The following is a 13,601-nucleotide window of genomic DNA, read 5'->3' on the forward strand; positions in this document are numbered from 1 at the left end:
TTTAATGATCGCACGTTCCGTTGTGCCCATCCATGGCCGCCATTGTTACATATTTTATATTTTACAGATCACACGTTCTGTAGTGCCCATCCATGGCCGTCATTGTTACATATTTTATATTTTACAGATCACACGTTCAATAGTGCCCATCCATGGCCGTCATTGTTACATATTTTATATTTTACAGATCACACGTTCCGTAGTGCCCATCCATGGCCGTCTTTGTTACGTATTTTATATTTTACAGATCACACGTTCTGTAGTGCCCATCCATGGCCGTCTTTGTTACGTATTTTATATTTTACAGATCACACGTTCCGTAGTGCCCATTCATGGCCGTCTTTGTTACGTATTTTATATTTTACAGATCACACGTTCCGTTGTGCCCATTCATGGCCTGTCATTTGAAACAGATTACAAGTTTAAAGTAACAGCTGTTAGTAAAAATGGTGTTATTGCAAACGCCTCAGTTGCTAACTGGATCACGACTATAAAAGGTAAAGGGCCTTAAACTTATTATTTAATGATATTAGTACGCACCATTCCTTTCGTTTAAGTCATTTATTGTCTACTACTATCAAGTTTGATAAATAGAGAATAATACATGGCATAATCCGTATCATATGTCGTATCATCCCGAGACACCAATATCAGCCCAAGGGCCTTTAGGGTAATACGATTTTCATCAGGAGAGTATTATATTATATGAACTGTTTTCTGATCCATAGCACTGGGTTTCCTTCAGTTCTACTTTTGTCTTGCTTCAAAAGCCTAAACAGAACTTCTCAATTACTTATCCGAAGCACCTGGATTACCTTACAATTTGCGTGCTGTTGTATATTATGTTTATTGTTGTATTTTTTGTGTGTTTTGTATTTTTTAAAGTTGCATTTAGTGTGCTAAAAAATATGAAACTTGACGTTCGTGACGTCACATTTCAAACAATGACGTCATTCAATAAATTACGTCACTCCCGAATGACCGTTCTATTGGACCTATTTGAGGAAATTTTTTCTTAAGCTTACATTAAAAAAACTGACTTCATGTTAAAAAAACAAAACAAATAAAAGTAGGGTTGTGATAAAGGGTGCGCATCAAAGTTGCGCGATATGGATTAAACAGCAGGCTATTTATAACATATGCAAAACTACTGGATTTACTACTAAACATTTGATAAAAGTCTAGATACGACATTGTTTTCAATTGTATTTAAAAAACGATATTTTTATGAAAAATCAGTTCAGAAAAGTCCTTATTCTAGTATTTCCAAAATTGAACGTTAAACATTTTATGCAGATTTTGCATTGATATCTTTCAATTTCAATAATGTCAAAAGGAGAAATTGCATATTTGACAATGGAACAGCATCCATAACAAAATACTTTAAAGAGGTAAACATGAACTAGATCAACGATATACATAATAGATATGAGCTTATACAATATCTCCTCGGGTATAGCAACGTGAACAAATATCTGTTTTCAATAATTAATTCTCCAAAGGATAAACATATAGACGTTCTTAGGAGCACTATTAAAAATCTCTTTACTATGTCTGTGTATAGAGTTTTCCCCCTGATATTTCAATAGAGCATTGTTAACCTCTCCAAATAGCGAAAACAAAACCAAGTCATTATTTATTTCCATTGTTAAAGTACATTTGTCACTGTTCGAATTTTCAATCGTTTTATTCTGTTAGCGTTGACAATTATTCATTAAAAAGAGATTTTCTGAATAAATCTTCCCATATAATCTTCAACTTACAAAACACTGTACTTTAAGAAACTTCAAATGTGATTGACCGAATGATTCTTAAAGAACAATGGGAAATAATACTTGACCATTCATTACAAGAAAAAACAAGTCTATTTTTTAATTGACATTAGCTTTTAAAATATCGTTCATTTAACACGAGGACTACTGTATTGGTACTTTTTGTCTTTTCTCAGTTGATAGTTGTCCTGTGCTTATTATCATTCGAATAAGTCAAGTGCCCAACTTATGTTACACGTCTGCGCATCTAGAATTAATTTATGTTTGTCAACATGCGTCTTTTATCGTTTTATTAAATGTACCATTATGGTTTTGCTGATTGTAGTTCATACTAAAACCTGTAGTGGTGTATGTCCCAGACGCAAGAGCAGTCATGTATTCGTTTTTCATTGAATACATGTTATACACATGTTTACACATAAGCAAAACAACGGGTGCCACATGTGGAGCAGGATCTGCCTACCCTTCTGGAGCACCTGAGATCACCCCTAGTTTTTGGTGGGGTTCGTGTTGGTTATTATTTAGGTTTCTATGTTGTGTCATGTGTACTATTGTTTGTCTGTTTGTCTTTTCATTTTTAGCCATGGCGTTGTCAGTTTGTTTTCGATTAATGAGTTTGACAGTCCCTCTGGTATCTTTCGTCCTTTAGATTTGCTAGTTGGGTCAATCGGAACGGAAGGCTAAAAATGAGAACGCCATTGAAATTAAAAGTTGAATGGTGCATAAAGTATGGCTTGCAACAGTCCACTTCTGGACTTAACAAACAGCATAATACTCCTCATATACAAAGTTAGATTCCCAGGAATTTACTGACGTTAAACAATTTTTTAAAATATACCTCAAACGGCAGTCTTAGTAAAAATTGGTATGTTTGAATGTCAGTCAATCACTTGGTTATCGATAGTAAGTGTCGGACGGTAAAACATATCAAACATCCATAATACAATAAAATGTTTTCAAAAAAAGGCTTCAAACAATCGATTCGAATTGAAAATGCTGTAAAAAAAAACAATGAAAGTCTTCTTTTGAAAGTAACAGAACAAATCAACTGTTATGAAATTGTAACTTATAAACAATGTTTAGCTATAGACGAAGTTTTTCACTTTACATGTTATAAGCATACAAAAATAGTAAATGTTTCCGTGCTTATCTAATTATCTCATTCAGAAATAACCAGTTAATAGGTGCAAAGAGAAACACACTTTACAACAATACAGTTCTTAAAATAAATTTACTCCAGAAAACTTTATGATAAACGACAGCTTCAAGTACAACACGACATTATATTGCATCAAAATGATTTAAGAATGGTAACACATATAGTATGGAAGGGTTCACCATCTTAGATCAAAAGTAAAATAACAAAAATACCGAACACTGAAGAAAATTTTCTTTGATAAAGTTTTGCAAATAGCAAATTTAGACGAAATAATGTTATTTATGTTTGGGCTTTTTATTTTAGTGAATACATTATCGTCGTTTTATTTCATGCCTTGAATTTTCTTTTGAAAATCAGAAAACCTTTAAAATCTTACACTTGGATTCTTAAGAAGATTTTTATTCTGACAATGAAATTGTGAAATAGTTTTTGCAACAAATGATTTTTAAAGAAAACTAATATCATACAATGATTTTGTTTCCCTTTCTAATAGTGCATGATATGAGATATCTGCTTGTAAATTGCAACATTTTATTGATTCAAGTTGTACATTTTAAATGATTAATGTCTTCTTATTAAAAGCTGAACTTTTAAAACGGTATTCTACAATGTAAATAGGATTGTTTTAGTGATTGAATATTATATCATGTTTCAAATTGGCTTTTAAGTATTAACGTGAACATGATTAAATGAGACAAGGTCTGGGAGATGAGACAAAAATCCCAATAACAGATGATTTGATTGGTGTATCAAACACACGCGAAGATAATGAAACCAAAATATGAACCTTTGTGATAATATGATTTATTAGTCTGTTTCTTAACTTTTAATAACTCTGGGAATCATAAAAATTATCTTGCGTCAAAAAAATCTTTAGAATCGGCATTGTTATGTAATATATATGTAATAATTTTTTAAACAACTAATTTATCATCAAAGATGGCATTACTTTTTATATGTCACACCTTGTAAGGTTTGATTACCTCACTATCTATAATATAACAGTGATAAGCCGCATTTTCCTACCACCTCATGTCTTAATGCAACAAGGTCGTGTGTTTCGTTAGTCAGAAATGGAAAGTTTAAATATTGGATAAGAAAAAGAGGTATAAACACATGGGATCACAAAAATATGATGGTTGATACACACTTCAATTTGCCTAGAGCAGTTTTAATCGGAGTTGTAGTAAAGTTTCACAATCAACAGTATTGACCCTTTTGAACGAAATCAAAAAGTAAAGTGGAAAACCTGTGTGTAATTTTATCTATCTTAATTTTATTCAACTGTTCAACTGATCGAAATAAAACAGGAGTAAGAATGAAATGTCTAGAAGCTAGTTCAAGAATGTCAAATACATGACATTTGCATGTGCTTTTCTTGGCTTCATATCTGATTCAAGTACCTCTATAGGGATGTAATCCATTATGTTAAAGTCCGAATTTTAAGAGCATTCAGGACCCAACATTCCTCGAGGTTTGGCTAAAAACAGCTTTTAATGTTCTTTTCTTTACCCACGTCTTGGCATAACATTTATTCACATTTTCTTCCAAATTGATGTTGCCCGTAAATGTGTTGACCACTATTTGACTGTGTGTGTCTCTTTTGCCACTTTTCGCCATATTGTAATTTATTCATGTTTAATGTGATTTCTATTTCCTCTTTAGAGTTTATTTAATATTACCGTGTCAGACTACTTCGAAAACACATCCGAAACTTATCATATCAAATAATGTTGTGAAATGTTTCTAGATTGCGTTTCAAAAAAATATGAATGCGTTATCATTTAGACAAGTATTTCAATTAAAAAAATATTCAGCTTGAAATTGTTTATTCAAATTAGTTCAATAAGTATGTTTTGTTTGTTTCTATAAAGCTAGTAGGGATAGGAAAACCTATACATTGCTGTGTAAGAAGAATTGTTTAATAACATTACATGTATTAATATAAGGATAAGGAGAATTTTTATGATTGTCATTGAAACAACGATCAACCAGAGTTCAAAAGGCGTTGATATACTTATTTATATTATTTAACACAATAGATAAATCTTGTGTCATTATGCTTTTTTTGTCTATTTATATAAAAAAAATTAGATGTCATTTATAGATATATTATTTAAATGAAACACATTTTAAGTTTATAAAAATGTCATATTTGGATACAAGTTGGCAAAACTAAAATTCTCTTGAAAGCACTTCTTCAAAAAGCCTGAAGTTTTCATTCATTTAAAGTACATTGGTTATTTATGAGACTTGCAATTACGAATATCTAAGAAAAGTCTGTTTCATATCGTGACTTGCATTTAGAAATTTATAAGGAGTCAGTTGAGAAATTAACTAAACGACTATAGATATGGCTTCAATTATCCAATTGTTAACTTTCCATTAATTCTGTCAGAGACAATCAAGCATCGTCTGCTAGGGAATATATATTTTTCACATTAAATCTAGGCATTTTACGACTTTTTTGCTTCCAATACACGTAAAATACGTATAAATTAAGTTTGGTTTACTTTCAAAATGTGACTTCCTGATGTTTCACTATTAGATTTTTGCTTCTGTCAGACTATGAGATAATCAAATTATTTTTGTCCTGCAATTGGGTGTCTTATCATACATATACAGCCCGAGAGATATCGCTAAACTCCTCTCACTGCCGGACTACGTTTATGTATTGCTGTTGACTAGTGTTGTTTGAACCTGTGTGACCTCATAATGTGTATTGCAATCGCATTCCAATGAAGTGTTGCTTGACCTTACTTATACGAACAATAGATAAATTTACGTTCTGTTTGTTTTCAAGCATTTATTTAGACCAATATGAATGACACCCATTTTGTGTATCATACAAATATGAACAGCAGGATTAACTCCATTTTCTGCTGCCCAAATCAACGAAAACTTTGATGTGTACCTGTGTAACACAAAATCAACCATGTCAATGTCAGCATGATAAGTGAATATCATGTATAGTTCCAAATTCTGAAAAGTAGGACGACTCGTACACTTTTCTTTTAAATCGGACAATGTTTTGTTATTGATTTGTACTGTTGAAACTATTTTTAATGTAAAAAGATTACTATTTACTTTGAGCTATGCATTATTGTTGACCATTTGCGATTCTTTTCTGCCAACCCGTCGTGAACTGAATGTGTGAATTTAATATTACAACGCGAGCCTGGAGTGATTTTATATCTAAAATAAATGCCATAAATAAGAGTTTTTTTTGTTTTTCAAAGCACAAACAATATACAGAATTAAGAAGGTCTTTCCACCGATAAGGATAAATTTTGTTATAGAACTATGAAAATTAAGTTTGAAATAACATATCCAGCGTCAAATGATAGCTTATTGTACACTGATTCCTAAAATATATGGTTTCTATACATTTTTTTCTAAATAAGGGAGATAAATTGTTACTTCCGGTTTGAAATATGTCACTTACGGTTTTATTTGATAGTTAACTAGATACTGATTTTAAAAATAAATTGTTCAATATGCTTTTATCGTTTTTGATGAATTTTTTCATTCGATTTTGCCATGTGATTATGGATTTTCCGATTGGAATTTCCTCGGAGTTCAGTATTTTTGTGATTTTACTTTTTACATTAAAAAAGTGCAAAAAATAGCTACTTCCTGTCTACACAAGGTCACTTCCGGTTGACTTTTCCATGGTCAAGTGTCTTGCAACGTTATGCAAAAAGGCTTAATCATGTATACATATGAGGTTAGAGCAAAGGTCAAAATCTAGACCGTCAATTTAACCTATGACCTTGAGTTCAATTTGTAGGTCATAAACCAAGGGCTTCAAATCAAAACACCATAAGGTGTTAATTATATATGGTCAATGAGTTATACAACTAAATGTCTAATGTTTTCATATAAGAAGGGGGAAACTCCAATTTAATGTAAGCGTACCCTTTCAATCAAAATGCATGTGTTACGACATGTTGCAACTAACAATTTAGTAAAAATATGTTGTCGATATCTTATACAGCTTTTAAACAAAATTGAAAATTAGCCAAAATCAGAATATAAAATATGACCTTGACCTCTGTCTTTAGAAATGAAGTGGTCTGGAGATTTTTGTTATTTGCCTTTATTCAACTGTATAACGTGTCCTCTGTGTTTCTAGTATGGTAACCTTAACGTCTTCAACATAGTTTAGTTCTATCCATCAATTATAATAGAATTTGACGATGGTACGTGTATGGTGGTGACTTATTCATAGTTTGTATGCAAAGACATATATATTAAGATCAAATTCCTTGACATTTTAAGTTATTAGCAAATTCTAACCCTTGTGTTAATGAAAATGTATCTGAAATGGTATTGTTTTTATAACAAATGTTCGTTTTAAGGAATAAAGGTGTTACAACGTTCGGGTGTGTTTTTATTAGCTGTAAGTAAACACTGAGAATTGTGTTCAACAAAATATTGCTCTTCTTTATTTTTTCCGGTTTCAATATTCTCTTTTGAAAATTTTGTGGTTTTGAAACAAAGTAGAAATGCAAAAATAATATCTGGTAAAATTAATAGAATAGTGTTAAAGTTGTATGAAAATGGAAATTAAGATATTTTCTAGTTCGATTATATTTAATCCTTATTTGATGAAACGTGTTTTAGTGGCATATTATAATGAAGAATATGTAAATCCTGATTGTTTTACATCGTTGTAAAACAGCAATTACACAAAAATAGTTATCAGAGGTTACTACTTATTCACGAGGGGAAAATCACTCTTAAATTTAAGATATAGTATGAATCAGACGATTGCCTTATATGCTTAATAGAATTCAGAATGGAAATGAGGAATGTGTCAAAGAGACAACAACCCGACCAAAGAACAGAACATACACCAATACCAACAATGAGTCTTCAACACAGAAAGAATATCCTGCACTCGGAGGCTATTTTTACTAATAGCAGCCTTTGTTTAATAATTGAGATATATTTATAGAATTTCTAAAAGAGAGGAAATGTTGGAGTGATATGCGAAGTCTGAAAATTATGCAATATTTGTAAACCCGCTGTGAGAAATAATTTGTTTTTATGTTCTATTGTGGTTTTGCCAATAGGTTGTTAAACTCTTCTAGATTATAACTGCTAAATGCACTTACTTCATTATCTATAAGTGTTCCAATGCCAGTACATTTTTGTACCACTTGGTCATGTGAATGAATTAAACTGAGTGCACTAAAAGCATTATATGGTGATGTATCAGTTCGTATATTTTTTTACCTTTTGAATCATTGCTCATCACCTTTTATATAAGCTTTTGATTTCAAATATTTTGGACATGAGCATCACCGAAGAGACATGTATTGTCGAAATGAGCATCTGGTGCAGGAAAATTGGTACCGTTAATGTTATTACATTTGTGAAAATTAAAAATCACAAAAAAAACATAACTGTATAACGACAACAAAAAAATTTCAAAAGTATTAATAAATTGAAATTGTAGATGTTTATATATTACATCATCATTTATATGTTACAATCGATAGAAAAATTCAGAGACCTAACTTGAATTAAGACATATTTGTTATTGATAAACCAAATAATGACTAATTTGGTAGGACAAGTCCTAGTCCTAACACACCTTAAAAAATTCAAAGTAGATTAATAGTGTTAACATTTATTTGAATCTTTTTGATTGTTTCATTGGCATAAATAATAAGAAATTAACTAATTAAAATTTTCTAGTCACTTGATTAAAACCTTGAAGAGGCGGGTCCCTTTTATGGTGGTTGGCAGTCGTGAATTTACTGCTTTAGAAATAAAAATATATATTGAGATTGTTCAATTACGAATTTCTTATTTATTTCCCATGAGTAAAGCACACGATTCAACTTTTGGTGTAGAGATTTATAATGTGGTTATAAGAAGCCCCATGACTTAGAATAAACAAAACTTCAACATCACAAAGCATAAAACGTTTGATGGTATTATCTAAATAGATAAAATAAGCAAAGATAAACATTGACCGCGGGACTGTCGACATTTCTGTACAATTGTTTATATTTTTTTCTCATTTAAAGTAATGAGAATATCAACTCCTATATCAAATATCATAAATATTGATTTTGGAAAATGAAATACGAATAATAAAAAAAACTTTATTATTCGCAATTAATTGCTTTCAACATGTTTTGCTTTTATTTATGAAACCATGCAATTTAACCTAGTTTCCATATAAGTATTGGTAAAAGTTTGATTTGAACAAAGATAAATTGATTAAATAAAGCTTCTCCAGCTGGATTTTTATAGGTTTAATTTCTTCAAAAATGGTGATTATTACCACTATATTCTGTCTTTTTTCAATGCAGTCTCATAATTAATCTTTCTGTTTGAAAAACATTTCATGATTTTCTTTCTGTGCCATTATCGTTATATTTATGCTAAACGATTGTTTTGACGTTGTGGAATTATTAATAAAAGAAAATCAGCATTACAACAATGTTAACGAGCATGCTTAATTGTGTCATCTATGGCAGTTGTTTCGTAAATCATTAAATGTATCTCTGTGGTTGTCCTTAAATGTATGATGGTTTTCTCAAAAGTAAAATAAAAAAAATACTGAACTACGAGGAAATTTCATAACTGAAAGTCCCCAATCAAATGGCAAAACAAGAAGCTCAAACATATCAAACGAATGGATAACAACTTTGTTTTCAAAATTCCAAGTCATATTCCTGACTTGGTACAGGCATCACACGTTTCTGATATGTGATCGTTATATTTATGAAATATGTTCTCTTATTTTCATTTCAATCTAACTCTACATTTTCTTAGCCTTTTCCTTACAAGTTTTGGTATATTCTCCATATCAGAATTTAACACCATCAATACCACACACACCATTGAAGTTCCTTATCAAATGGCAAAATAAACGCCATTTCATAGCATCAGTCTCATGTTGAACTCTGCTTATTCAAAACACAAGACATTTTTCATGCACACTGGTAAACTTTTCACATAAGAAGTAATAATGATCTGTGAATTTAAACGTTTACTTTTATAAGCATTGGTTTAAGGATATAGATTTTAATAACTATGAATAGAATGTAGTCTGTTTGTGTATTTATTCATACGATTCCATTTGAGAAAAATCAAGAGAAATCATCGTTATCATAAAACAGCAAATGATCTAACATGTATTTTCTTTGTTAATAGAAATTTTAAGTTGTCTTGATATTTTTTTCAACAGCAACTAACACTGTTAAGAGTCCATCAGGCGTTAAGATAGAAAAACAAAAAGTCCACAATGGAATGATGAGTGCTTTGTTATACTGGAGATCTGAGAAAGGTAAATCATTTCTAATAAAACTAAATAAATTTAAAAGCAATATACCAATATTCACTAAATCATTCACAAGTAAAGGTATGCAGGAAAATAAATAACTCTTTTGTCATGATTTAAGGGAAGAGAAATAACCCACAAGCCGAGTTGAGTTGTCAAGTAGGAAGCATAACTAGCAAGTCAGGTTCAATGCATATAGATGGGTGAAAAAGCTCGCATGTCAAGGCATTAAAAAGCGGAAACAACACAAGTCAAGGCATAAAGAAGCAAACATCACACAAGCCAAGGTATAAAGAAGGCAAAATAACTCACATGTCAAGGCATACATCAACTCATCATAGATACAAAGATTAGAATTGTATACACTAGATTCGTGAAAAAACGCATAGGTCAATGTATCTATGAAGGAAAATAACTCACAAGTCAATGTTTTAAGGAAGGAAAATAGCTTACAGGTTAAGTTTAATATGAGGGTAATTAACTCTCAACTCACTATACAGGTTAACCGTAATAAAGCCAAAGAGCATCAGGAACATAGACTATTCAGAATAAAATGATGGACAAATTAGAAAGCTTTTAATTCCAAGATTAATCTGAGTAATTTATTGAACTATTATTATTAGTTTGTACTTGATTTTCCAAAATAACAACCCTTTATTGCCCGTTTTTCTCTTCTGCATTTTACATGAGGGTACATTGTGTTAAAGGGAAAACATGTCATTCTCCGAAAAATAAAAGTTACAAACGTGTTATTTGAATTACATGTGAAGATATTTCACTGTTTCCAATATAAGAATTAGACTATCCTCTCTAATTCCGGATTTGTATTGAGTTTGTCTTGGAAATCATAATTTTTTTATATGTTTAATAGACTCAAAACAAAAAGAAAGATGTATTCTGTAATGCTTGATTTTCTTAACTTTAGTTTTGCATTATTTGCCTGTCCTTTCTCTTTATCGTGAGTGTTTACATGGCAAAAATTACTTAAGAAACTACAATGTTTTTCATTTATATGATGTATTTTTATATTTCAGATCCTTCATGCTTTTATGAACTCCACTTGATGACAAGTAATCCAAAGAACTCTGAACACAAACGTGATAAACTGAAGGTGAAATTCATGTTACATTTATGTATCTGATCTATCGATATGAAAATAAAAAGATGTGGTATATATATATGCCAGTGAGACAACTCTCCACAAAAGACAGAATGAAAAAGAAATTACCATACGGCCTTCAAAAATGACATAAAAACAAAATCGCATAGTTTGCTATCTAATGCTTCGAAATGACAATTGTAACACAAAACAAATGAGAAAAATAACGACCTGATTATTGTACCACATCCAATTGGCTTATAGTTATCTCACAGGTTTTATTTTACTTCAGGCACCTCCAATTTCAAAATACTGGATTAATAATTTGCACTTTGGAAGTAATTATACCTTATATATGAGCAGTTATCCGAATTCAGAATTTACCACCGGAAGTGCGGAGATAGTCACGTGGTTCGTCACTGCTGATTGTCTGCAAGCTACCAATTATAACTATCATCTCTGCGGTATGTATTTGATAAAATAAATAGACAGAAAAATAGGTTTAGCAACTGCTAGCTGTTATCTATTAGGAGCGGCAGTTAAGGTTAATTCAGAGGTGTTTGTTCGTGATATGTTTTAATTTATTTGTAGCCAAGTAGTATTTTTTATGAAACTTGGTGTCGCTAGTTTAAACAAATGTATACATAAGATTTAAAGGAATTTCATACTATGTTCATTGACTGATTTTGACTCATTTTCGCTTTGACTTCAAACTAGAAAGTGTTGCATATGATGCAAATACAGAAAATGCATTGAAGACTGAGTTTGATTTTCGTTGTTGTTAAAATCCTTTTTGCTATTTTGTTACATCATGGTTTTGATTTTATTCTCCGTCTTTTCCCATTGTGATACAATAGAAAATAAGGTTTCGTGTGGAACTTTATACGGTCTTTTTATTCTCAATAACTGCTAATTAACTGGCGAACCCACGCATAAAAAGTGAACGATCTCTCAGAACAATGAACTATGGCTTAGTTAAACTTTTCATGTCATTTCTTCAATTTCTTTGTTTTAGATCTTGTTTTGTATCTTCTAAACAGATTTATATGAGATTTGAACTTCGGTAAACCACTGTTGCGTCAATGGATAAATGTTCAGAAAATAACTTAGTAAGCTAATGTCGCATTTCTGTTGAATTCTTATGATTGCACTGTGAGCTCTTTGTTTTACTCCATCGTTGAAATATTTGCACTCTACAACATTGTTTTACGTATTCCTTTTCTTATTCAAGGTCCAGACGAACCCAGAAACGTGACAGGTGAGCTCATATTGAATCCAGATAATACATCATCTTGTTCAGTGAATATATCCTGGATACCACCTCAGTATGGAGACGACTATATGTTCTCATACCTGATTAAATGGTACAAAATAATCCCAATACACCTCAGCAAATACCACAAACCACGACATTCATCTACACAGGTCAAAGGGGTAAGCATGTCATAATTCAGACAAATTTGTACTATAAAAGATAAACCAGCGACTGTTTTAATTTTCTTATCTGTATAGTGTATATAGTTATAAGAAGATGCGGTATGAGTGCCAATGATACTTATATCTAAGTCACAATTTGTAAAATTAAACCAGTATCGGTCAAAGTACGGTCTTCAACACGGAGCGTTGATTTCTATCAGTAGCTTTTACATGATATTTTTATGTATGATATTTCAATGTATATTAAGAGTAACCAACACCTGTTATCTATTACTACTACTGGACTTCTATCCAGACGTGCTTGAATTATAATTTGTAAGGAAGCTTTATTCCATCAGGAAATATATCGAAGGAAGAATCCGTTGTCTTCTCCTTATGCTACACTTATCATATATTTTTATATATTTTTTTATGGCCATAGTGTCCACATTTTGGGGTAAAATGTCCCACTTCACCTGGATAGATATGTAAGGCATAAGTGAATGATGCAGATATCCAACATCAAAATAACATTCGAAAAAGCATCTCGCATAATTCTTAGAAAACGTATATCTTTTATTGTGTTCATATCAAAATTAATATTGATCTCCGAGGAAAATTTCAAAAAAGAAAAATCCCTTATCAAATGACAGAATCAAAATCTCAAACACATCAAACGAATGAATAACAAGTGCCTGAGATAATAAAACCCTTTTTATTCAGAATAATTAAATTTTTTTTACAAACAGTAAATTTGATAAAATGACTATATACTAGATAGACATGATAAAACCAAAGTGGTGACTAACTAAAGATTACAAACGGATACATTACATAAAACAACCTAAACCA

General features: G+C 31.0%; 1 protein-coding gene across 1 annotated transcript in view; it reads left to right on the forward strand.

Moving 5' to 3' along the window:
* The window catches only part of LOC139521626 (fibroblast growth factor receptor 3-like), a 51,414-nt gene that overhangs the window by 577 nt on the left and 37,236 nt on the right, over positions 1-13,601 (forward strand). Inside the window, exons 2-6 of the mRNA XM_071315105.1 lie at positions 368-497; positions 10,142-10,240; positions 11,269-11,345; positions 11,626-11,797; positions 12,565-12,767. Coding sequence (XP_071171206.1) covers positions 368-497; positions 10,142-10,240; positions 11,269-11,345; positions 11,626-11,797; positions 12,565-12,767 — 681 coding nt within the window. The remainder of the gene's footprint in view (positions 1-367; positions 498-10,141; positions 10,241-11,268; positions 11,346-11,625; positions 11,798-12,564; positions 12,768-13,601) is intronic.

This window comes from Mytilus edulis, chromosome 4 (genome assembly GCF_963676685.1).
Source record: "Mytilus edulis chromosome 4, xbMytEdul2.2, whole genome shotgun sequence".
In the NCBI taxonomy this organism is placed as follows: domain Eukaryota; kingdom Metazoa; phylum Mollusca; class Bivalvia; order Mytilida; family Mytilidae; genus Mytilus; species Mytilus edulis.